The sequence below is a fragment of the Acomys russatus genome, chromosome 10 (assembly GCF_903995435.1).
Source record: "Acomys russatus chromosome 10, mAcoRus1.1, whole genome shotgun sequence".
NCBI classification, from domain to species: domain Eukaryota; kingdom Metazoa; phylum Chordata; class Mammalia; order Rodentia; family Muridae; genus Acomys; species Acomys russatus.
In genome coordinates this window covers 37,458,659-37,481,342 of record NC_067146.1, presented here as the reverse complement: position 1 = coordinate 37,481,342, position 22,684 = coordinate 37,458,659, and the positions used below count along the sequence as shown (strand labels likewise).

Here is a 22,684-nt window from a genome sequence, read left to right as displayed (position 1 = left end):
AGCAGGGAGCCTGCATGGGTCTGACCCAGGACCTCTGCATGCATGTTATGGTTGTGTCGTTTGCTCTTTTGCCGGCTTCTGGAACCCTTTCCTTCTAGCGGGTCACCTCCAGAGGAGGTGCGTAGTCTTACTGCAACTTGATATGCCATATTTGGTTGATATCCCTGGGAGGACTGCCCTTTTCGGAAGGGAAACAGAGGAGGAGTGGATCTGGGGAAGAGGGGAAGTGGGGGAGGGGCGTGACGGCGGGGGAGGGAGGGGGCTGCTATTGGGATGAAATACATGATAGAAAAAAAAAAGCCTCTGCTGACGTGGGGACATTCATTCTCTTCCCTCCAGCTTCACAGGCGCTGAGGATTTGTTACATTAAGGTGTCTTTCCATTGCTTCTGCATACTCAGTCCACACTCCATTCCCGAGTGTCCCTCCCCCATGAGGGTCCTGTCATACGAAAAGTCTTGGTGCTACCATGGTGTGAGGGCATGTGACACAGTGCTAATGCTGCTTTCCTGAAAGGGAGGGCACCCCCAACCTCTCCTCCCCCCCCCCCCCCCCCCCCCCCCCGGCTCCGTTCAGGTCTGGCCATGGATGACGCTGTTGGTGGCAGGCTGTCTTGTCTCGCTGTCAGAAGTTGCAGGCCTTGCAAGGGTTCCACTGTTTGCTGCTCTAGAGTTACCTGAAGATGTAGTGAAGTTCCGGATATTAAGGTGGAGGGGAAATTAACATTTACATTTGAAGGCACGCAGCCCTACAGTGCAGCTGAACACTTAGATAGAGGGCGGGGCGGGGGGCAGAGTATGGATGCCAACAAAACTGCCTTCTACTGCCTGTGAGGTAAAAGGAGACAGGATCAACTTCGTAAGCACAATGGGGCTTCTTTGGGCTTGTGGATATAGGCAGTGTTGGAATCCCAACTCAGCAAGCACATCTAAGATGTGCTTGCCATTTATATCAGCTGCCCTCTCCTGAAATCAGGCAGTGTTGGTCACATCTTTAAACTGTTCCCATGCCAGAATCTTTTCACTGTATGAGCCATTCACAGAGACGAGGCGAACCAATGTTGAGCAGAATCGTTAAGCTTTCCTCATCACTCAGAACTGGAATCTTGGGATACCAACAGTGGTCCAGACCCGCAGTTTACTCCACAGTCATCATTACTGGCGGGCATCAGACAGTCATCAGAGCCAGCTGGCAGGCGGGTCTCTGTTGGCAATCTGCCTTTAGTTCTTTGTTCATGTCACCCATGTTTGAAACAGCGCACACCAGAATTGTGTAGCCATTGATTTTGTTGGCTCAGGTTTAAGTTAAGTCTTAATGGTTTTGTGATGTCTTTCGTAGATTTTATTTTGTGCTGTTGTAAAAACCTCTACTTTGAAAAATGACAAATCTCCAGTTCAAAGGTCTGTGGTAAGTCCACATTGTATAGAAGCACACATTTTTAAATAATTCAAACAAGAAAATTGTAAATTCATGTAATGTTTTGCACTTTGGGGGATGTCTTGAACAAGAAAGGCTGATGACAAACTTGGTGTGAGCTATTACATGTTTTTTAGCAAAATATATTCGATTTTCCAGGAATTTGAGTTTAAAAATTTTTTTAAGGTAGGAGTGCTGAGGGGTTGTATGTTTAAAAATGGTTTTTGTTTTTTTGTTTTGTTTTGTTTTGTTTTGTTTTGTTTTAAAGCAGGATTCCCAGGCTTGCCTATAACTCATATATAGACCAGGCTTACCTCCAATTCAGAGTTCTACCTATTTCTACCTCCCTAGTACTGGGATTAAAGCTTGTTTTTTAAAATGTATCTCAGGTTAGCCTTATAGGCCTGCCTCTGCCTCTTTGATATAGCCTACCCCTGTGGGCATGGACACCACAACCAGCAATAATTTTTAATCATAAAAAATTGTAAGGTCTATTAAATATTTTTATTTCTATTGAAAGTTGTTTGCCAAGTATTTTTGGTGTAAGTGTCCTTCTCTTCACAACCTTGTGCTAATGAATTAAGCACACATTCAATACTTTATATGCCAGCTGATCTGCATAACTTAATATCTGCATATTTTTAAATTTGTATAATCAGTAAAATTGTAATGTATATTGATGTTACTTCCAGCATAGATGTTTGATTATAGTCCTAAGGAAGAAATCATGGGTTTTTTTTATCATCTCTTGAAAATTTATGGCAAGATCTTACACATCTGAGGAAATGACAACCCCTTTTAAAGAGGGAAAAGGAGAGTTAAGAGTAGCCACCAGTATACAGATGAGCAATTAAGCATCTGACTAAAAGGGAAGACAGAAGATATTGAATTTTAAGATTGCAATGCAAAATTACCTGGATAGCAGCAATTCCAGACATATGATACTTTAAAAAAACGTAAATGGTAGTTTCCCGAATTGCTTTCTCAGCCCCTTTGTCATTTGTATACAGCAGGGCTACTGATTTTTTTTAATTAATCTTGTATCCAGCCACTTTGTTGAAGGTGTTTATCAGCTGTAGGAATTCTCTGGTGGAGTTTTGGGGGTCACTTATGTACACTATCATATCATCTGCAAATAGGGATAATTTGACTTCTTCCTTTCTGACATGGATGCCATTGATCTCTTTTTGCTGTCTTATTGCTCTAGATAGAACTTAACTTCTATATTGAAGAGATATGGAGAGAGTGGGCAGCCTTGTCTAGTTCCTGATTTTAGTGCAATTTCTTTGAGTTTCCCTCCATTTAGTTTGATGTTGGCTATCAACTTGCTGTAGATTGCCTTTACTGTGTTTAGGTATGTGCCTTGTGTCCCTGATCTCTCAAGACTTTAAGCACTTGCTGATGGACTGTAGGTGAGAGTGGTGTGGAAGAGTGGGAGATGGAAGGACTCAGAGGGTTCAGGAGCCCCACAAGGAGATCATCAAAGCTGGTAGATCTGGACCTAGGGGAGCCTGCATACACTGTTGCCAGGGACAATGCATGCAGTAAACCTAGACCTCCTGTTCAGATCTAGCCAATGGACAGCTCATTCTCCACAGCTGTGGGAAGGGTGGGGACTGCCTCTGACATGAATTCTGGCATCCCCGATTAGATTATTTCCCCTTGGTAGGAAGGCCTGGTGGCACAGAGAGGAAGGGGAAGCAGGCTCTCTGGATGAGACCTGATAGGCTGTGGTCATATGATGGGGGAAGAGGTCCCCTTCTGTCAGAGGTCTAGGTGGAAGAGGGATGGAGGGTGGGAAAGGGAAGATACAAGTGAGAGGACAACAATCGGGATTAATCTGAATAAATTATAATAAATTAAAAATTTTTTAAAATGTGAATGGACTAAACTTCTTTATTAAATCACAGGGATTGCTTGAATGCATAAAAATTAAGCCCAGCTATGTAATATATGTGAAACAGGGCAGGTCACAAAAGGTGTCAGAGAACTATTATACCAAAGGCACATGCACCCATTAAATTAATGAAAAAAATGTGAACTTTAGCTTAGAATGTTTTGTTAAATGTAGAAAAGATCATATGAGGATGAAAGTCCTAATTTACGTGGAAAGTATAACATATCTAGAATGTTATGCATCTATTTACTAGCCTTGTGCAGCATAAAACATTAATGGATAAATATGGAAGATATGAAAAATATACCATCCTAATAGGAAATTGATATCTACAGCCATTATAGCCCTCTGATAGGGTAAACTGATGGCTTCAGATAAAACATATTCCTCAAGGTGTGATTACGTGTGTGTGTGTGTGTGTGTGTGTGTGTGTGTGTGTGTGTGTGTGTGTGATGGACCTAGAGGAGAGGTTCTAGCATGACCAAAGCATTGGTTCTAAAAATGCATGGTGGGAAATAGGACAAAGCTCGTTCTTTTCTTGAAATACAAGAGAAAATAGTAAAATGTCCAAACAAGAACTTTATTTATGATTTTAACTTTGTGTATAACCTTGATACCACAACTAAAAATTTATTTCATAGACATTATTAAAAAGTTTAGTTAACTTGGGTGGGAAGAATGAGATTGTCTTATATTGGTGAATTTCTTTGGTTTAGGAATAATTCATTATACCTGAATGTAGATTATTACATTTAGGTAAGTTCGAAGTTGATTTTTAGGAATACTAATTGCAAGTGTGTAAGCAGTAAGCCATGTTTCAAGTACTACACATAGCTCTTGTAGTAGACGGACTGCAGACATATGTCGTTGATCCATTTTATTTCTTAGATGAGAAAATAAAACCAGGCATGGTGGCATAAGCCTTTAGTCCCAGCACTTGGGAGGCAGAGAAGGCGGATCTCTGTGAGTTCAAGGCCAGTGTGGTCTACAAAGCGAGTCCAAGGCAGCCAGGACTACAAGAGAACCCCGTCTCAAAGATAAATAAATAAATAAATACATACATACATAAATAAATAAAACAAAAAGATCAGAAGTAATATGTCAAGCCATACAAGTCTTATAAAATGAGACAGTTATGTCTCATGTATTAATCCGGGCACTTTAGGAAGCTGAGGAAGGAGAATGGTCATGAGTTCAAGACCTGCCTCAACTACATAGTGAATGCCAAACCAGCCTTGACAGCAAAATGAGATCCTATCTCAGAAAGCGAAGGAGAGAAAGAACTCTATGCATTATTCTGTACTTGACATGTTTCCATGTTTACAGTCATGAATTTGGTGTTGGGTACCAGCATACCAACTATTGTAATCATTAGTTTCTTTGTGTACACAAAATAGTAACATAGGGTTTGAGGTGATTGGCAGCATTCTTTCTTCTTTTAGTAAATGATATTTATTTAATTTGTACAAAATTGTGTCAGGTCCCCAACTTAGATCTGATTCCAGTCTGGCTTGATTGCTCTATTTTATCAAAGTGATATAAAATTGACAGGAATGGCATGTTCGCTGTAGTAACACATTATCAGTACTTTCAATGTAATTGTGCCTTTACTGCAAAGTCTTTCTATTTCAAAGTTGATTTTTAGAAATACTAATTGCAGGTGTGTAAGCATGAGAGGTCTTGAGTCAGGAAGATACAGCATTAGTGACCTAGATCCTCCGCAAGGGAGAGAAGAGGGCTTTGAGAATGACTCTTCCCTGTGAACAAATGTCTCTCAGCCAAGGACACTTGAAACCAGTCCATGGGCCTCTCTGAAAATCAAAGAACCAAGCAGATAAACCCACTGGCCATTGCAGCAGTGGACCCATTCATAAAGCCTTCTGACAGGAGGATGTAAAGAAGTCTCTCAGGCCAGTCTTCCACCTTCTTTTGTCTCTCCACCTGAGTGCAGCACCTCCTTTCCCCTCCCTCAGACCTCTCCTAGCACCCTCACCTTCCCCCTACAGAGATGCTTGAGTGTGGTGCTGGTGGCGGAGGCTAAGGGCATGCTCAGAACCCTCAAGGTTCTTAAAAATATTCCTGGAGCAGCTTGGCCCTGAGCCCTGCCTGCTGTCTCTGAGAGTCGCAGGGATCCGTGGCGAAGCCTTTGGAGGACATGAATTGCTCATCAAGCATTCCACCAACCACCATCTCCACCTCCTCTCCACACTGCCAGATGGGGGTAGTTTCCTTGTTGAACTGTACTAAATACGAGAATGGGGGAAAGTGCTTGGGAAAGTGCCTGACATCTGTTCTAGGCCCTCTAAAGGGAGTCTCATCAGTGTTATGTTAATTACCCATGTCTGATTGCTCTGACCAAATGGCAGAATAGTTTCCATGAAAAGCAAAGCTGGGAACAACTGAGTGTGGCCGTCACTTGTTGGAGAGCTTATGCCACATCAAAGGCTTTGCTTCTATCCTTTTCACCAATAATCTTGAGACACATGTCCTCTATCTACTGTTGTTTTAAAGGTCATCTTGAATTGATTCAGCCCCATATCATTTAAGTGTATCTGTTCGTGAACCTGGATGCTGGTATCAGAATGGCTGGCATTTGGCAGGACACTTGCTTCAGTAATCTTCTAAATAGAAGGCAAGAAATATAAGGCAAGAAAATATAAATTCTTAGAGGGAAAAGTAATTTTAGTAACTAGAGAACTTAATAACAGCTCTATTTTAATTCCCCTAGTTATTTGGTATTAATTTCCTATAAATGTATCCATATGTGTATGCCATACAAAGATTCTATGAATAAATGCTGGCAACTATTTGATAAACTGTCATCTATAATTTTCTAGTTCTGGGCTTACTTTCATCCATTCTGTAATAATCAGTACTTTGCTTACACTCAAAATATTTTAAGTCACCAACAGTTAGCATAGCTACAGAAAGGGCCATTTTGGTGTAACTGGAAAAACGCATTGCATTTGGTTTGTTTATTTCAGCAGGTAATTTGTTTCCCTGGCCAGGAATAAATTGAAGTACATAAAATAGCCTGAGCCTCAGGTCCTACTCAGCGGATTTCTTCTTTGGTCTAATTTCTCTGTTTCTGCTTGTGTTTTCAGGCTCAGCTATGTAAATCATGCTGAAGATCTGGCCTCCAAGCTTCTACAGTGTTCCCCAAAGAACAGGCTATCTGCACAAGCTGCCTTGAGCCACGAGTATTTCAGCGATCTGCCCCCGCGGCTATGGGAGCTGACTGATAGTGAGTAGGGCTGTAGCATCCAATCAAAGCTCTTGGTCGTCAGTATATAGCATGCATATAGACAGATAGGCTCATTCGTGTGTGTGTGTGTGTGTGTGTGTGAGAGAGAGAGAGAGAGAGAGAGAGAGAGAGAGAGAGAGAGAGACAGAGAGAGAGAGAGACAGAGAGAGACAGAGAGAGAGACAGAGAGACAGAGAGAGAGAGAGAGAGAGAGAGAGAGAGAGAGAGAGAGAGAGAGAGAGAGAGAGGGAGAGAGATCGCACGCAAGAGATTGCTCAAGCCAGAAGGGGGATCGTATGTGTATACATATATTCATTGGAGCCCTGCCATTCAATTGCTAGCTTACCAGACCCAGGAAGAAAATGGATTCATTTTTTGCTATCTCTATTCTGCAGTCAGCAGCTGTATGTCTTTGTATTTGATTATGTGTGTGTCCCAAAAATGATCTGAGCAGTCATAAAGGAGAAGGAAAATATGATTTACATATTTAGTGCTTTCTGCGTACAGTACTATTTTAACTGGCTGCAGTACACAGAGGAAAAATGATTCATTTCTGTTTGATTTTCAGAGACCATCTTGGCTGTAACAATAACCTTAAACAGCACTGCTAGGCAGTGAGCTGAGGAACAGAGCTGGCCATTGGCTAATGCGCTCAATTGACATGTAATTCATTTTAACTACATATGCTCTTGGTATTTGTACAGACAGCTCTTCTCTAGATCTTTTTTAAAACAAAACACATTCCTGGGTGGGTTTTTGTTTTGTTATTATAAAATTGCTCATATTTACACAGGCTTTTTCAATTACATTTAAAGAATTTGGGGAAAGATTTATGGCTGGGAGGATCTCAGCTTTCTTCCCAAGTGTGAAACAGAATTCTTGTGAAATTTTGAAAAACACTGTGGCAGCAGTAGGAATATTTTTATTCAGTGGTGATATGTTTTTTTCCAAAGACCCATTAGTGATATTTCCTCACATATTTCCTGATTGCCTTAAAAATAGCATACTGCATAGATGCATAAATATTTATAATGCATGTATTAGTTCTTGTGCACACATCACTTATAGTAGATATGAAGTCACTTTCTTTGTCTCCAGAATTTTTGACTATCCCTGCCATATTGGATTCTCCATAGCAACAGTCACAGTCACCCTTTATTTTGGAACAAAATCCTAAGTAACTCCCCTGAGTCTTTTTAATCTCTCTCTCTCTCTCTCTCTCTCTCTCTCTCTCTCTCTCCCCTCCTCTCCTCTCTCCCTCTCTCCTCCTCTCTCTCCTCTCTCTCCTCTCTCGCTCTCTCTCTCTCTCCTCTCTCGTCTCTCTCTCTCTCTCTGTGTGTTGAGACACTTACTTCTGTCCTTTTTTTTTTTTTTTTTGCCCTAAGGTAACTATAGATGTATTGACCTGATACTCCCCTTATGCTTACAAATCCCCATTAATTTCTCAAGCATTCCCAGCCTATATTTCTATCTTACTTCTGTTATAACAGTGATTTCAGACTTAAAAAGAAAATTCAAGGTTAAAGCCAAGGGAGAAAAATCCAATAAATTGATCATGGATTTCCTAATGCTGGAAAAGACAAAAAGTACAAATGGTCACACTAGCTTACAGCTCACTGTACTAAAAAAAAAAAAAATGTGTTTGTTTTTCCCACGCAGTGTAACTTCCACCTTGATCTCCCCCCTCCTTGGTGACACAACTCCATGCTATCTGGCTTGATGGTTGAGTTTAAGCCAGGGTTTTGAGTGTCTGTGAATTCCAAATTCTGTAGTAGTACTTTCCTGTTAATATGGACTTATTACCCACTTGCCACTTAGTTTATCAGCCAGTGGTTAAATCCAGTTTCTGTAAGGGAGTAAATGCCTACACATTATCGCTGAGCAGCAGACTGCCAACCGAGACAGGCTTGTCCCTGTCATTAACAAGCACAATGTATGCAGAACACCAGAGGGGAATTAAAACCACAAAAAATACCTCAGGGTGGTATTTTTAATATGAGAATTTAATTTGTAATTTCACAGATTAAGAATTTTGGCTGCATTAATCCCTTTATCAGCTCACAGCAGGCTATTTGCTGAAGCGTAACCATAAGGCGATATTCATTGGCGGAAACACGTCTCTGCATAACGTTAAACATCACGAGCAGTGAAACCTTTTGAAGGGGGGCGAGAATAAAGATGAAAAAATCATTATATTTTTTTAAAGCGAGATTCTGCTAAATGCCTCCGGTAACAATTTTTGAGTTACAGAAATGCTATTTCTGTGTCTAGAAGATAATCGTTATGAAGGATAAATCCATTCGTGAGAAAGGACAATCCCAATATTAAATACTATAGTCATTTCCATTTAGAACAACGTGGCTGCCCTTGTAAACATGCTTGCAAAACAAAGAATCCCCAGACTTCTGTGACTTTGGGAATTAGTTACTTAAAGTGAATGGCGGGTGTGTGTAACTCTTGTCTGAGTTGCTTGGCTGGCTGTGATTAGAAATCCTTGAGATTCTTCATATTAAACTTCAGATTAGTGTGGATTTCTGTAAAGTTCACTGTCTGGCAAATGGCAGAATTTGTGACAGCAGCAGAGCCCACGTGTCTTCCTAGTCAAGGGAGATTGGGGGAGGGGAGGGTGCACCTGTCAAGAAGTACAGAAGGAAAAACAAAAGGATGTTTCTGCAGCCAAGCGGTGGTGCTGGTTCACCGAATCCAGGAACGTGGCTGTATTTCACATTGCCATGAGGGAATAGCATAGTGTGGGCAGGGGTGGGGCCCGGGTAGGTCTGTGGTTCAAGATGAAGATGCTACTGGCTGATTCTGTCCTGGTAAGGGCTGTTCTCATGGTTGTCAGTGGCCCACCTTGCTTGGTCCTTATAGGGTACAGAGAAGATGTCTCCGTTCTTCTTCTTATAAAGCTACTAATCCTATCATGAGAACTATCTCCTTCCTGGGGTCATCTAAGGTTCATCACCTCTCAAAGGTACTTTCCCCAGGTACCAACACATTGGGACTGGGGCATTAACACAAGCTTAGTCTCTCATGGCTCATAGCACTTTTTAAGAAGAGTGCCCACAAAAGGAAAAATACTTAAGGCAGGAGGTGAAACCAAATTAAAAGGAGAAGACTGAGCTCTTGTTTTACTTAGGCTGTGTGGGACCGTACAGTCCACATGGGCATGAGAATCTGTGGAATCAGTGGAGCCCTTTGGGCCTCACAGGAAAGTGACCCCCAGGGAGCAGATAATACAGCTGTTGGTAAGGTTGACCTGGATTTGCCAGGAACAGGGGTAGGAAGTGTAGAGGTAAAGTGTGTTATGGCTGTCCCTGCCCTGGTGGTGGCATGAGAAAATTCAACTTTCTTTTCAAAATGGCCACTGGTACACATTAGATCTGTGGACGTTTATTTTAGTTATGTAATAAGAAAGTTCAGAAGTGAGATGTTAGTGTCACCAAAGCAGAAAATAGAATAAACGCATCAGGCAAGAGTAATTATATGATCACCTAGGGATCTGTATGGCAGCTAAAGCTGACCAGGGATGGTGACAATGTCATTCCCCTATCCCCAAACCCCAATAGCCTTGCTCTACTTCTTCACAAAGATTTAATTGCAGGGAAATAAATAGAGAGCTGAATTAGAAGAAATTCATTACTTTCCCCAAGCACACCACAGTGCATTCTCCTGTGTATACTATCAGGCCACATAAATAATTGAACTATCCTTGTCAAAGTAAATGAACAAAATACACTTCACAGCACAGAGTCCTTGATTTTATTACATTCATTTGCTAATTCACAAGACTCAAATCTCCTAAAAGAAGGCCAGCAAATTGGTCCAGCGTTGAAAGCACTGAGCTGGGAAACAGATACCCCCAACTGTACGCTCAGCTCCACAGGTCCTAGCCAGGCAACTGGATCTGTGCTTTAGTCCCTCTGTGCTTCCAACTTCTCCCTCAGGGAGGAGGCTTAAGAAGATACAGAAGTCCTGACAGACCTTTTCTTTGATCTAATGTTTGTATCTTTGCCTTCATGGTCCTTCATAATATCTTGACAGCGTGCTGCTGTTAACGTAGTATCATGCCATCTTTTCATGAATATAGAAACACACCTATTTATTTTATTTTATTTATTTATTCATTTCTTTTGAAACAGGGGTTCAACTATGTACACTAGACTGACCTTGAACTCACAGTGCTCCCTGCCTGCCTCTGCTGGGATTTAAAGCTGGCATCACCGTCCTGGTCAGAATACCCATTTTGAGCAGCTCTGCTGTTTCCTTTTCCTATTCTATCTTGAATGCTTTCTACATAGGTGGGAATAACTCCTACACTGCTGTTTTAACACCTCTGTCTTTGGGGGTTTTCCTAGCTCTCACCTTGATCTGTCAGTGGAATTTAACACAATTATCTGCCACTTTTTCCCCATTAGCACTTCCTTCACTTGGTTCCCAGGGCAGGATTCTTGCATGGCTTGCCTTCCACCTCCTATAACTTTCCTTTCCAAACTCTCTGCTCTGCCAAGAAGGCTAAGGAACACCGTTAGTGTTCCAACACATGCTCTGTAGACCTTCCTATCTGGTTCACTCCCTAAGACTAGGTGATGTCATCTAGTCTCAAGATTTAAATAGCATCCAAACACTAACACTGACTCCTAAAATCCTATTCTAGTTCTAGCTCACTTGACTCTCATATTCAACCAACTACTTAGCTTCATCCACTTAGCCATCTGGTAGACCCTGAAAACTTAGGATTACTAGGTTCAAACTCACAATTTTCTCACCCCAATTTGCTCCTTCCAGATTTCTACCCTTGAGAATAAATGGCAACACTGTCCTCTGGGTAATGAAAGTGATCTTCATGTCCTCTGCTTTTCTCACACACTTTTACCCCCCACTTCCACCGCTTCACACCAGTTCTGACTTCATTCCTCACTCACCCCAGGTTAATTGTCCTTTCCCTAAGGTTGCTCTGCCTTTTGCTTTTCCTCTAGGTCTCCCTGCCCTCTTTCCTTCACATGGCTGCTCGAACATTCCTTCCCTAGCAGGGATTGCTCTGGCCTCCTTTTTCTCTCCAATGTTCACTTTTCTTTCCCTACTTCACTTCTTTCTAACAATGACCAGTGTTTATTAGCTTGATTTGTTTGTTTATTTTGCCATCCTAGTCAGAATGCCCCAAGGCAAGCATTTCCTTCAACTCTGATGTAGCTGATACAGAATTCTGCAGTTCCCAGGAAATGTTAGTCAAAACAATACTTCTCTCATGAGTGAATTAAAGGATGGCAAAGACTTGTCTCCAAATCCAAGTTTATCATTATAATATCAGAAATGCAGGCACTGTAGCTCCACCTCATGCAGCAGTGTATGTGTGTGTATGTGTGTAAGCATGTGTAACTGTGTGTGCACATTTGGCCATTTCAAACATCAGCACATACCACAATGCTCCACATGCCGGATGCTGGACATCCAGACTGCATTGCAACCTCCTTTGCCTCTTTAAATAAAATGTTGTCAACGCGTGAAGAAATATGTAAACAGAAGCATTTTTTTTCTTTCCTCAGTGTCTTCTATTTTTACCGTCCCAAATGTGAGATTGCAACCTGAAGCTGGAGAGAGCATGAGAGCCTTTGGAAAAAACAATAGTTTTGGCAAAAGTCTATCGAACAGCAAGCACTGACAAGCCGGCATTCCTAGGAGAGCTCAGGTAAGAGGACCTGCTTTACTGGAGAGTAACATTCTTAATAGACATGGAATAGAGCTTTTCAGTGAAATATTTCAGCCTCATTTCTCCCTGAAACTGCCTTATGAGTCCCGTGGCCTCATTTTGGCATGTGTCGAGCATTTTTCTGAGGCAGAGAACCACAGGAATTCCAATCTTCTCAGGTACCTCCTCGACTCTGAGTAAAGTTGCCCTGGATATAGCTTAGTGATGCAGTCAGAAGCAAACCACTGAGTCCAGAGCATCTATCTTGACTTCTTCTGACTTCATCATTGCAGTTAGGAAAGTTCCACATGAGCTGCACCTGACCAACAGGCCTGCTTTATTTGGATGAAATCATTTGTTTTTTATTAGCTGCAGTTTTAAGATTGGTGTATTTCATATAGAAGCCTAGATTTCTAGCTTCCCATGAAGTATCAGCAGCTCTGACAATGCTCTACTTCTGCCCCACTAGAAGGTTCCATGTGTGATAAGAGAATGAATTCACAGGCCCTGTTTTAAGATCAGCTGGCCGCCGGGTCCTCCCAGGGTTCTGATACTTGTCTGGCCCCTGGCACAGACCTATCAGAGTAAGGCTTTGCTTCTCACAATTTGATTCTCTGACTTCTACTGGAGTTTGTTTGTTTACTTTTTGTTTGTTTGTTTTGAGATAGAGTTTCTCTGTGTAGTGTTGGCTGTCCTGGACTCACTTGGTAGACCAGGCTGGCCTCAAACTCACAGAGATCCACCTGCCTCTGCCTCTCTGAGTGCTGGGATTACAGAAGTGCATTTTTGGTTTTGTTTAGTTTTTCAAGACAGCGTTCTCTGTGTAGGCTTGGATGTTCTGGAACTGGTAGACCAGGCTGGCCTTGAACTCAGAGCTCCACCTGCCTCTGCCTCGTGAGTGCTAGAATTAAAGGCATATGCCACCACTACTCATGGCTCACTCTTGTGGGCAAGGCTTTTATATGCTGGTTTCTGTAGAGCGTGTTCCTCCGTGTTCTGTAACTATGTGTTGCTTGAAGGGAGATGAATGATATGGACAGTAAGAAGTAGTCACGTGTGTGACCTCTGTCTCTGTTGGGGGTCAGGAGTGGTGCAGGCTGGAGATTGACATCAAGTGCCTCCCTCCCTCTGTCTCTGTCCACCTTATTTTTTAAGAAAGGGTCTTTCATTGAACCTGGAACTCTCCAGTTCAGGTAGTCTAGCTGTCCAGCAATCCTCAAGGATCCTCCTGTCTCTCTGCCTCTGTAGCGTTAAGTTCACAAGTATGAACTACCATGCTTGGCTTTTTTTTTTTTCTAATATGTTCTGTGCAAGGACCAAATTGCTCCTATTTGGGTATATGGCAAAAAGTTAAGTGGATAGATGGCAAAGGCTGCAAATTCAAATGTGCACACAGCCCTGTGAAACACCGGCCAGTGTCGTTAGCAGTTTCAGAACTTAGCTTGTCATGCCCTCCACATGGAGTTTAATTTTGATGGCCTAGGGATATGGCAGAGATTTATATTGCTTTGGAAGAAAAAAAAAGGCTCTTGGTTAAAGTATGATGTGCCAAGGCTGGTTAGGAGATGCTGCTATGAAGCCTGCCACTGCATGGGAGGAAGAACAGCTCTCTTTAGGCTATTGGATATGAGGTTGCCTGGAGGGAACTTTCCTCAGTGGCATCTGGGACTCACTCTGGGTTAAAATTGGACAGATAGACTGGGGCTCCAGTTCTAACCAGTTTCTGACCAGTAACCTCATGATTCTGAGAATGGTTTGATTCATGAGTGTTGTAAGTAGCATGCTAAGTTTATTAGCATTTAGCTCTCATATTAGCTCTGTTTTATTGATTTACACACCCGCGCGCACACGCGCATACACACACACACACACACACACAAAGTCTGCATTTCAGTCACAGGACTATAGATGTCTTTTCTTGTTGACTTTTTTGAATTTCTGACCTATCCAGTCAAAGCTATAAGGGTGTGTTTACGATCAGCTCATTGTTGTAAAATCAAAAGGAGCTAACTGGACAGAGCATTGTCTAGAAAGACTCAAAGCTTGCTAATTGAAAAGCGGTTTTCAAAGGTGCTCAGGACTGTCGCCAGCAGTGCCTGTAAAGCTTGCAGTATGCTTCCTCACACTGGATCCAGGCTTAGATCCACAGTGCACAAGTTTCTCTAGAATTGTTTGATAACAATACAGATGTTTCCCTATGAGTGCTGTCTTTGTCACATCAACTTTGAAGGCTTCAATATTATTTTTGTTCCAGATATCAACTCTGATTCAGCAGGCCACAAAAGGAATATCTCAATTCTTTTCAGAAAAGCCACAGGAAAGCTAGATTCTAACATGTTTCTGTCAACAGAAAAGAAATCATCTTAGTTCCCTATTTTTACAAGTTCCTTTAAATATCAAAAATGTCCATGGTAGAGATAAAATAATGCAGACTATTCTATTGGTCCCATACATCCTATAGCATAGCTTTCAGTAGATGAATTTCAGACTAAAGACATTATGAAGCAAAAAGTCTTGTTAATAAATGATTCTCAGAAAAACAGATATAATACTCTAATCCTTAATTTTCTTATTGTTTATTTATTCATCACCTGTTCAGAGCAGTATAGCATATTAAAATTCACTGATCTCTCTCTCTCTCTCTCTCTCTCTCTCTCTCTCTCTCTCTCTCTCTCTCTCTCTCTCTCTCTCTCTCCATTTATTTATTTTTTTGTAATACCCATAGTGACTAGGAAGGAGAAAGAGGGGAAGAGACTGGGGGCTGAGGTGGCCTAAGCACAGGCTAGAGTTTTAGCCATCCCTCTCTGGTGATCTGCAGGGATCTCAGTGTGGAACTTTCATTTTGTCATGCTGTTTTTGAGATGCTGGGGACTGGGCAAGCAGGAATGCTTCAAGCCCTAATATTTCTCCTATACCTCAATGCCACATTATTTCTTTCCTTACAAACTAAGGTCACTTCAATTAGTTAGTTAATAATGTTGGATTTGCATAAATTGGCCTTAGCAGAAAAGCTAATGAGATGCATTTTGCTTTGCAGAAGAAAGCAATTTGGGTTTTAGAGTCTTGTAGCAAAATTAAATGAGAAGAAAAACACAAGTGCCTGGTTTAAGAATAGGATACTAAGTTCCATTCTCCACAATTGTGTGGAGAGCGGGTACTGATGCTGACATGAGCTCTGGTTCCCCCTATTTGACCATTTCCTCTTGGTAGGGAGGCCAGGTAGCACTCAGAGAAGGAATAGGAAGGCTACCAAGATAGGCTGTGACCATATGGTGGGGGAGGAAGTCCCCTTCTGTCACAGAGCTAGGGGAGGGGAATAGAGTGAAAGAGGGAGGGAGGGAGGAACAGGAGGAGACAAGCAAGCAGATAACAATTTAGATGAAATCTGAATAAATTAATAAAAAAAAAATACCAAGTTCCTTTTATTTTGCTATTCTCTAGAGCTATTAGTAAGTTGTCTCTAAGCTTGTTCCCAGTCACTTGGTTACCACTGAATAGTTAAGTAAAACTAAAAGAGTCTCAAATGTACATAGAAACGTTTCTTTAAGGAAAATACCAGTGGCAATATTGAATACCATGTCTATTAGTAACACATATCTGCATATAGTGATACCAGCTATAAGCCTGTGCAGAGCCGAATTTTTCAGTCATTCTAAACTGGCATAGAAAGTGTTAGCCACTATCTTTTTACATAGTCTAGGGATAAGAACATCCCTTTTCAGTCAATCAGTTGGTCTTTAGAGTCCATCACAGGCATAGTAAGCCTACAAATATTTGTCTAATGCATGGAGCAATACTATCTGGCTAAATTGCAAGAGGTTAACTACACCTGCTTGAGTGGTCCCTTTCCACTTCAGCACATTATCATTCGTAGTCCGTATCCTTTAAGAATTACATGGCAGTGGTAAAGGTGGTTAGTCCCACTTTGAGTGCCTCTGTCTGGAAATAGTAATTTGCTAAAAGTGATCTGTTAGGTAAAGAGGTTGGAAAGAGTTAATAGGTCAGGAAACATTCACTGAGTAGGATCAAAGATTTCATTTTGTTTATTTATTATGTTGTTTGTTTGCCGTATTCTATTCATGACACAGTATGCTGGTTCCATGTCCTCTGAAAATAGGCGCCTTATATGCTGGCATACCAAACTCCTGTGGGGTTTCAACCTAATTCCTAGGGCCCATGAATCAGTATCTTAACAAACTCCAGAAGTCATTAATTGACTATTGAAAGAGGGAAAGTAACTCTTCCCCTGGGACGAGCTCCCTAATTGGTTACCTAATACTTGGTGGTCATGCATATACACAGGAGCAAAGCTAAATGGACTCAGTAGGACAGATATATATGGGTGGTGTGTGTATAGAGCAATAATTAAAGAGGTGATAAGTTTGGGGGCACTTGATTGGTTGGAAAGAGGAAAAGGGAAGATGAAATGACATAAGTACAGCACTTATACATGAAGTCCTTAGAGAAATTAAGAACTTGAAGGGACCATAGATAGTGAAGTCTTCAGTATATTCAGGGAAGAGATATTTATAAAGTAAAATAAACAAGTTGAGTCAGAGCAGGGTAAAGATAAACTAGGAAAATGGTATTTTACAACATGAATCAAAACTATTTAATTGTCTTTCTTTTCATTCCTTCCTTTTCCTTTCTTCCTTTTCCATGAGAAAGAATGATACCATGATGTGTAATATATTAACTGTGTTGCCATTTAAAATTATTTTTAATAAGTATCTGAATTCACCTTAAATATCTTTTTTGTTGTTTGTTTGTTTTTTGTTTTGTTTTGGTTTGGTTTGGTTTTGGTTTTTTTGAGACAGGGTTTCTCTGTGTAGTCTTGGCTGTCCTAGACTCGCTTTGTAGACCAGGCTGGCCTTGAACTCACAGCGATCCGCCTGCCTCTGCCTCCCATGTACTGGGATTAAAGGCGTGTGCCATCACGCCCAGCTCCACCTTAAATATCTTTACTTGCTAGAATTTAGAGTGCTCTATAGTTGAAGTGCATAGTCACTGTGTCTGATAAAACTGGGCAGGCAACAGCTGGACAGCATCTCGCAGTGCCCTTCTGGACAATGCTGAGGGAGAGCACTTCCTCCATCCACCTTTTAGAAGAGAAATCAGGAAAACTAAACTGAATTCACTGCAACATAGTGTGTTTTGGGGCTAGATTAAAATAGCTTCAGAAGACCCTAGATTGTGTGAGGAAATATTCAAGAGACAAAGAGGCACGTACCAAAGGAAGAGGAACAGGGCCAGAGCCGGGTGACTGAGAGTGACAGGAAAGAGACTTGCAAAGCCCCAAAGCCTGGTGCCCACAGGAACAAGAGAGAAAGGGGAAGCCAGCAAGGGCATCACTCCAGTAAAGTGCCACCATGGCTTCCTTGGTTACCAGTGGGTGGGTGTGCAAAAGGAAGGGCAGATTGGCAGTCTCTATAGCTGCACTGACAAGCTTCACAAAGACTGGACTGTCAGACAGAAGCCAGCAGTAACTTTAATCTTTGTCTGCCATCTTGACTCTGGAAACTTCTCCAGGAGATCAAGCCACCCATGGCTCTCCTCCACGCTGTGACATTGTGGTGGCTCACTGTTTGGTCTGTGTCAATTCAAACTGTCTTCATCTTCCCTTCACTCTTTAGCTTCTGCTGCCTTGTTTCTGCTTAATCATGCATCCATCTTCCTCTTCCTTCCCTTTTCCTACTTCTGGAGGAGTCCGGCTGCTGGGCTCTTACTGCCTTGGATTCTAAACCCGGCCCCCACTAGAGAGCAGCTCTGATTTGCATAACCATCATAAGCCAAGGGGGAGGATGCTGGGTCACCCATCCCTGTATGAGCTGCTACTGACTGCTTCTGCGCTGCTTCTGGGCTGCTTCAGGACTGGGTCAGAGCTGAACCTGGTCCCTCACTTATCTGAATCGGGTGGCCAGTCCCTTCATAAAGACCACTCAAAATGCAGCTCAGAGCCTGTCTGTCCCAAATGCTTCTGTGAAACAAACCATGTGTGTAGAATGCACCTTGCCTTAGATGTGTGGGGCCAGGTTAATATCAGACTCAGGAGACGAAGGCTCAGTTTGAATGTGACACTTCGGATCCTTACTGTGAGATATTTGCGGCTACTAGCTAAAAGTTTTCTGTTAAGTCCTCTCGCACTCTCTCAACTACAGAAGCAAAGGGAGAAAGAGGCTATTAGAGGATGTCGCCATCTTTATTCAAGTGCTAAATCTGAGTTTGTTTCGGGAGAAGGAAGATAACTATCTCTCTTCTTGTTGCCAACAAATATTTCTTCTCAAGCAGCTGCAGCTTCATCATTTCTTTCTTCTTGGGAGTGGACAGCATTGTGGAAATAATAGGAAACAGAGGAAGCAAACACGAGCATCCTCTCAAGCTTTACCTAAAGCGCTCTGGTTGCTGTCATTGCTCCAGCTGGGCTGGAAAACCAAAATAGGACTTTGTATCACAGAAGCATGGTGCATGTTCTAAGCGCTGAGCTGAGCTGAGAGGGGGCTGCAGCCCTGTTTAGGTTCCCACCCACCCTCTTACAGGCCCTTCACTATAATGGGGTGACCATATGAATCCCAGCCCAGCTATGAATGCAACCCAACAGATGTGTACACCGCAACCACTTGTCACAATGTCTAAAGGTTGGCTCCCCCTGCAGCCTTAGCTCTCTTCCACGCTGAGGAGTCGCTCATCTCCTTTAAGGGGCTCCAGGAAGGATGGAGAAGGTGCCTCTTCTGTCCTTTCCTTCTACCTTTTCCTGTTGCACCTCTCATCTGTGGTCTGCAGCATCACCACCACCCCAACTCCACAAGTGGGCGAGTGAAAGACTCAGACCTTGACTGCCTAAAAGCGGAGTGGAAACATTCTAGTGTGTTTCGGGAGTGCCTCTGTAAACCACTTTGTTTCATACTAAAGTAACAGACTTAGAGAAAAGTTGTGGGAACAGTATGAAGACCCCCTGGCCTCACGTTCCTAAATACGATTCTCTCTTTTTCTACCCCGTCTCTGCCATACATAAATGTGAACATACACTTTACTTGTCTAAACTGTGTGCAGTTCACATGATAACCCTCTGTGTTTAAATAACACATTGTATTTATCTTTAAAAAGAAACAAAAACAAGATAGGCAATCTGGTTGTGAGGAGAAGGGGGAGGAGGGATGATGGGAGGTGGAGAGAGGGAGGGACTGGGAGGAGAGGAGGAAGCGAAAGCTGCAATGGGGACGTAATTAATAAAAAGATTTAAAATGTACTATTTAACACAATAAAGAGAAGCAAGTTAGAGTGATAGTTTTAATATTAAAAGTAATGATAACCTTTTGACCTTGATTTTCTTTCTTTCATCCACTGATTAGGGGTGCTTTTTATTTGTTTATTTGGCTGGTTTTTCTTTTGCATATTTTTGTGGCTATTTGTTTTTGGGATTTTGTTTGTTTGCGGCTGTTTTTTATTTTAAATGGCTGAAAGAAAAGAAACTGATTTAGTGCTCCACAACCTGGCTCATTAGCCCCCTGTATCCTAAAACAAATGGGCTTTCTGGATGTTTTTGTATAAGTGCATTAGCATTTCCAGATTAGAGGAGTTTCAAACTATAAATTGGACTGAGAAAGTAATACTTGCAGCTTCTGGCAGTTCAAAGCCCAAATCAATTTCTTAGGGACTATTTGCCAACAGCATAATCTGAGGGAACTGTTTGCATAGAGGCATGGGTGTTAGTAACTAATAACTAAACTATTTTACAATGTATGACCCCACCTGTGGCTTGTGGTTGCTACCAGCTCAGGAACTCTTGTTTTCCCTTTTTATTTACTGTTGACTCATGAATTTGGGGGTAAAGAAGGAATCCTCTCTGCCCTAAGTGCACTGTATCTCCTTATTAATACCAGGATAGCAGCAAAGTCCCACCAGATTATCTTTGTGGTCTGCCCGCACTCAAGGAAGTGTCTGAGCATAAAAGGAGGTTGATTGAGCAAAGTGGGCTGATGGTCTGGGCTGACATTTTAATGCATGAAAGACAGTTGTACACAGGGCAGTGTTGAGAGGAAAAGGCAGCCAGAAGCTTGGAACTCTACCCATTGTCCCACAGATCATCCTCAGCTCTCCCTCTGAGGACGTCCTCTAGTGGGACTGCTGTCTGAGGGGAGTGGGGTCAGAAGGGTTAGACATTTGGACTTAGGCACAAAAATGAGGGCTTAAACAGACTAAAATTCCAGCAAATGCAACGAAAACCTCACCCAGATTGTATTCCAATAACCAAAGTTAAACATTTTAGCTAAATTATTACAAGTATAATGAACAAAATGTTTGTGGTACTCTGAGATGCTTATATGAATAAAGCTCTTAAGAACATGAACTTGGTTGTACAAATGAATAATTTACTGAATCTTTTGGAACTTAGAATGGCTGTTGCTTCTATCAACACAGACACATGCACACACACACACACACACACACACACACACACACACAGTCAGTGCTACACATCAATGACACTAATTTTAACAACATGTGGATTAAACTTTACTTTTCTATTTTTGGAAATACTCTACAAGGTCTAGGAAAAACTAAAATAATATAAAGTTAAAGAAATTGGTACGATATATAAGCCAAATACTGTCATTAGCTCCCACACTTCGGTGAAATTCTCCCTTGTGAATTATCACCATTGTTGTATAGTAGTTTGTGTTCTGTCTGGTGCCTTTGGATTTTTAATTGATGTGGATTATAATTTTCAATGCAATTAGTAAAATACCTTCAATTACATGATTATTGTGAATGAGGTTACTGGCTTAATTACTATAAATGGGAAAGATGTGTGATTATCATTTGCAACTAGCTTGTGTACAGTACTTATTTTATTGCACGTGTAATGATAACACATAATCATCTTGAATCTTCCTTCAGTCAACAAATCTCCATAGTAAAACACATGGAGTTGTGATCCATTGACAACAAGCCACCCTCTGGACCCTTTTTTGTGAAGTAATTGGGTTATTCTGTGAGTGCAATTGAATACACTGATTCTGCGCAAGCCAGACACACATCAAAATGTGAAAAAAAAAATGACTTTACCTCGTTGATTAAAAATGCTCAAATCCCTAAGTTCTGTGAGTTTCAGGGATTTAAGTCTTCCTAAACATAACACTAAGCCCCATTATACCTGTTTGCTTTTGTGTTCATGCTCCATCAGCACCAAGCATAGCAGCAGCAGCAGCAGCACTAAAATACGCCTGGGGGGAAAAAAAGAGGGCTTGTCTTGGCTGTGACAAACATTATAATCATCCTTGGTTTACAGATGCACACTTAACAAGCTTATAGCACATAATTAATTCTGCAAAGGATGCTGTTTGACAGAGTGGGATTATGAGAATTGCATATTGATAGTGGCAGGAGAAAATGAATCTATTTTCTCTGGGCAAGGTGGGGTGTTCTTGTGTTCTTTAGAAACTGGCACATCTCAGAGGTGTTGCTCTCAAAATGATCTCAGGATGGAAAGAAATCAGTAATTACAGAGCCAGGCATTCAGTTGTGTCCTAATTTTCCCACCAGTTTTTCAGCGTTTCAGCCGCCTCGGAGACTTAAAGTATTCTCATTAGGTAGCAGCAGAGGCAGCGGCCTCACTGACTCCCTCATTCTCTCACTCGCTTTTCTTCTCAGCCCTCCCCCCTCCTCCTTCCATTCCTGCCTTGGGAGTGACTGTGAAGATCATTTGCTGGAATGATTGGCAGGTTAGAGGATTCGATCAGATGAGTTCCTCTTAGTGCAGGTCAAAAAGGCTAGTTAGCAGGAGCTGTCGAAAAATGCCAGCAGCATTCGAAATGGGAAATGTCATGACTTCCAGGCAGGGGGTGCCACCTGCAACAGAAAGCCCTCAGCTCATTAGCTAGTTACAGGATGCAGGCTTAACTGGAGGGAGCAAGGAAGGAAAGATACTACCCAATAGGGACACCGATTGTGAACTGGAATTGATTTCATGTATAATTTGTTTATCACTAGAGGGGACAAATGCTGTCCCTCTGACATGAGCAGAGGAGTGTGGACTGTGAATGAAGCAACTTAGCATAATCTGCAGGTTGAGCTTTGGATTTAAGGAAGGCAAACTTCTTTATTCTTAACTGTGAAAATGATCAGGTCCGTGTTACATTAATGAAAGCTGACATGCTCTGGAATGTTTTATGGGCCCGGTTGTGGCGACTCCACAGAAACAGATGGCGAGATGGACAACTTTAGAGAAGAAGGAGGTTGTTTTCCCCTGCTGGTGTGGGCAACTAGGCTAGCTTCATACTGAATCACGAGAAGGCTGGTGTGTTTGTACTCACTGCTTAGTAACACGGCACACACCAAACCACGGCTCTTGATTTTCATGCAGCCGGATTCATACAGGAGACCCGATGCCTTCTGAGATATTTACATCTGACCCGTGTTAAAAGAGAAGTACACCCAAC

General features: G+C 41.9%; 1 protein-coding gene across 6 annotated transcripts in view; it reads left to right on the top strand.

Annotated features, from left to right (window-relative positions):
• Cdk14 (cyclin dependent kinase 14) overlaps positions 1-22,684 on the top strand; it is a 539,697-nt gene that overhangs the window by 448,769 nt on the left and 68,244 nt on the right. For all 6 annotated transcript variants that reach the window (XM_051152013.1, XM_051152018.1, XM_051152014.1 and 3 more), the window contains 2 exons: positions 6,417-6,556; positions 12,103-12,245. In XM_051152013.1, coding sequence (XP_051007970.1) covers positions 6,417-6,556; positions 12,103-12,218 — 256 coding nt within the window. In that variant the 3' untranslated portion in view covers positions 12,219-12,245. The remainder of the gene's footprint in view (positions 1-6,416; positions 6,557-12,102; positions 12,246-22,684) is intronic.